The sequence below is a fragment of the Bison bison genome, unplaced genomic scaffold (genome assembly GCF_000754665.1).
Source record: "Bison bison bison isolate TAMUID 2011002044 unplaced genomic scaffold, Bison_UMD1.0 scf7180017864484, whole genome shotgun sequence".
NCBI classification, from domain to species: domain Eukaryota; kingdom Metazoa; phylum Chordata; class Mammalia; order Artiodactyla; family Bovidae; genus Bison; species Bison bison.
In genome coordinates this window covers 173986-174563 of record NW_011495044.1, presented here as the reverse complement: position 1 = coordinate 174563, position 578 = coordinate 173986, and the positions used below count along the sequence as shown (strand labels likewise).

The 578-nt window shown below is 68.7% G+C and overlaps 1 protein-coding gene across 1 annotated transcript in view; it reads right to left on the bottom strand.

Moving 5' to 3' along the window:
* OVOL2 (ovo-like zinc finger 2) overlaps positions 1 to 578 on the bottom strand; it is a 28699-nt gene extending 28121 nt beyond the window's left edge. The window contains exons 1-2 of the mRNA XM_010862791.1: positions 435 to 578; positions 168 to 274 (exon numbers count right to left, since the gene is read on the bottom strand). Coding sequence (XP_010861093.1) covers positions 168 to 274; positions 435 to 578 — 251 coding nt within the window. The remainder of the gene's footprint in view (positions 1 to 167; positions 275 to 434) is intronic.

The window sequence follows — 578 nt, the reverse complement described above, 5'->3', positions numbered from 1 at the left end:
CCTGGGGGGCGGTGGGGGGCGTCCGCTCCTCTTTCCAAGTTCCCGTGCCCACGAGGTACGAGGGCCAAGCGCGGCTGGGGACACCGCGCACCAAATTTCCACTCCCTGGGACCCGATCTCGAGCCACCTAGCCCCGGAGAGGTTGACCTATCCCTGTGCAACCTCACGAGGACATGGGATTGAGACTGCCCCTTTGTGGCCCCCAGTCCCACTCCTGGGCCACCTCTGCCCGCAGCAGCCAACGGTCCCGCCGCAGGGCAATTAGAGGCGCCCACTAGGGGGGAGGGGGTGCAGGGCGTCCCGGGTTCCCAGCCTCTCACTCTTGGTCCTCCTTGGTAACTTCCTCCCCCCTCCCCCAAAGGAGGGGCATGGGGGACGGAGGGAGTCCAGCCCGGGTCGTGGAGTAGAGGGGACCCGGCTACCCCTGCCCCCACCCCAGGAACCGGGCGCCCAGGCCCGGCCCCCGCGCGGCGCTCACCTGGGATGTAGGTGTCTGCCCTCTCCTCGTCCGGGAGCTCATCCCAGCTGCGGACCGAGACCCCCAGGCTCCTCCTCTTCACCAGGAAGACTTTGGGCAT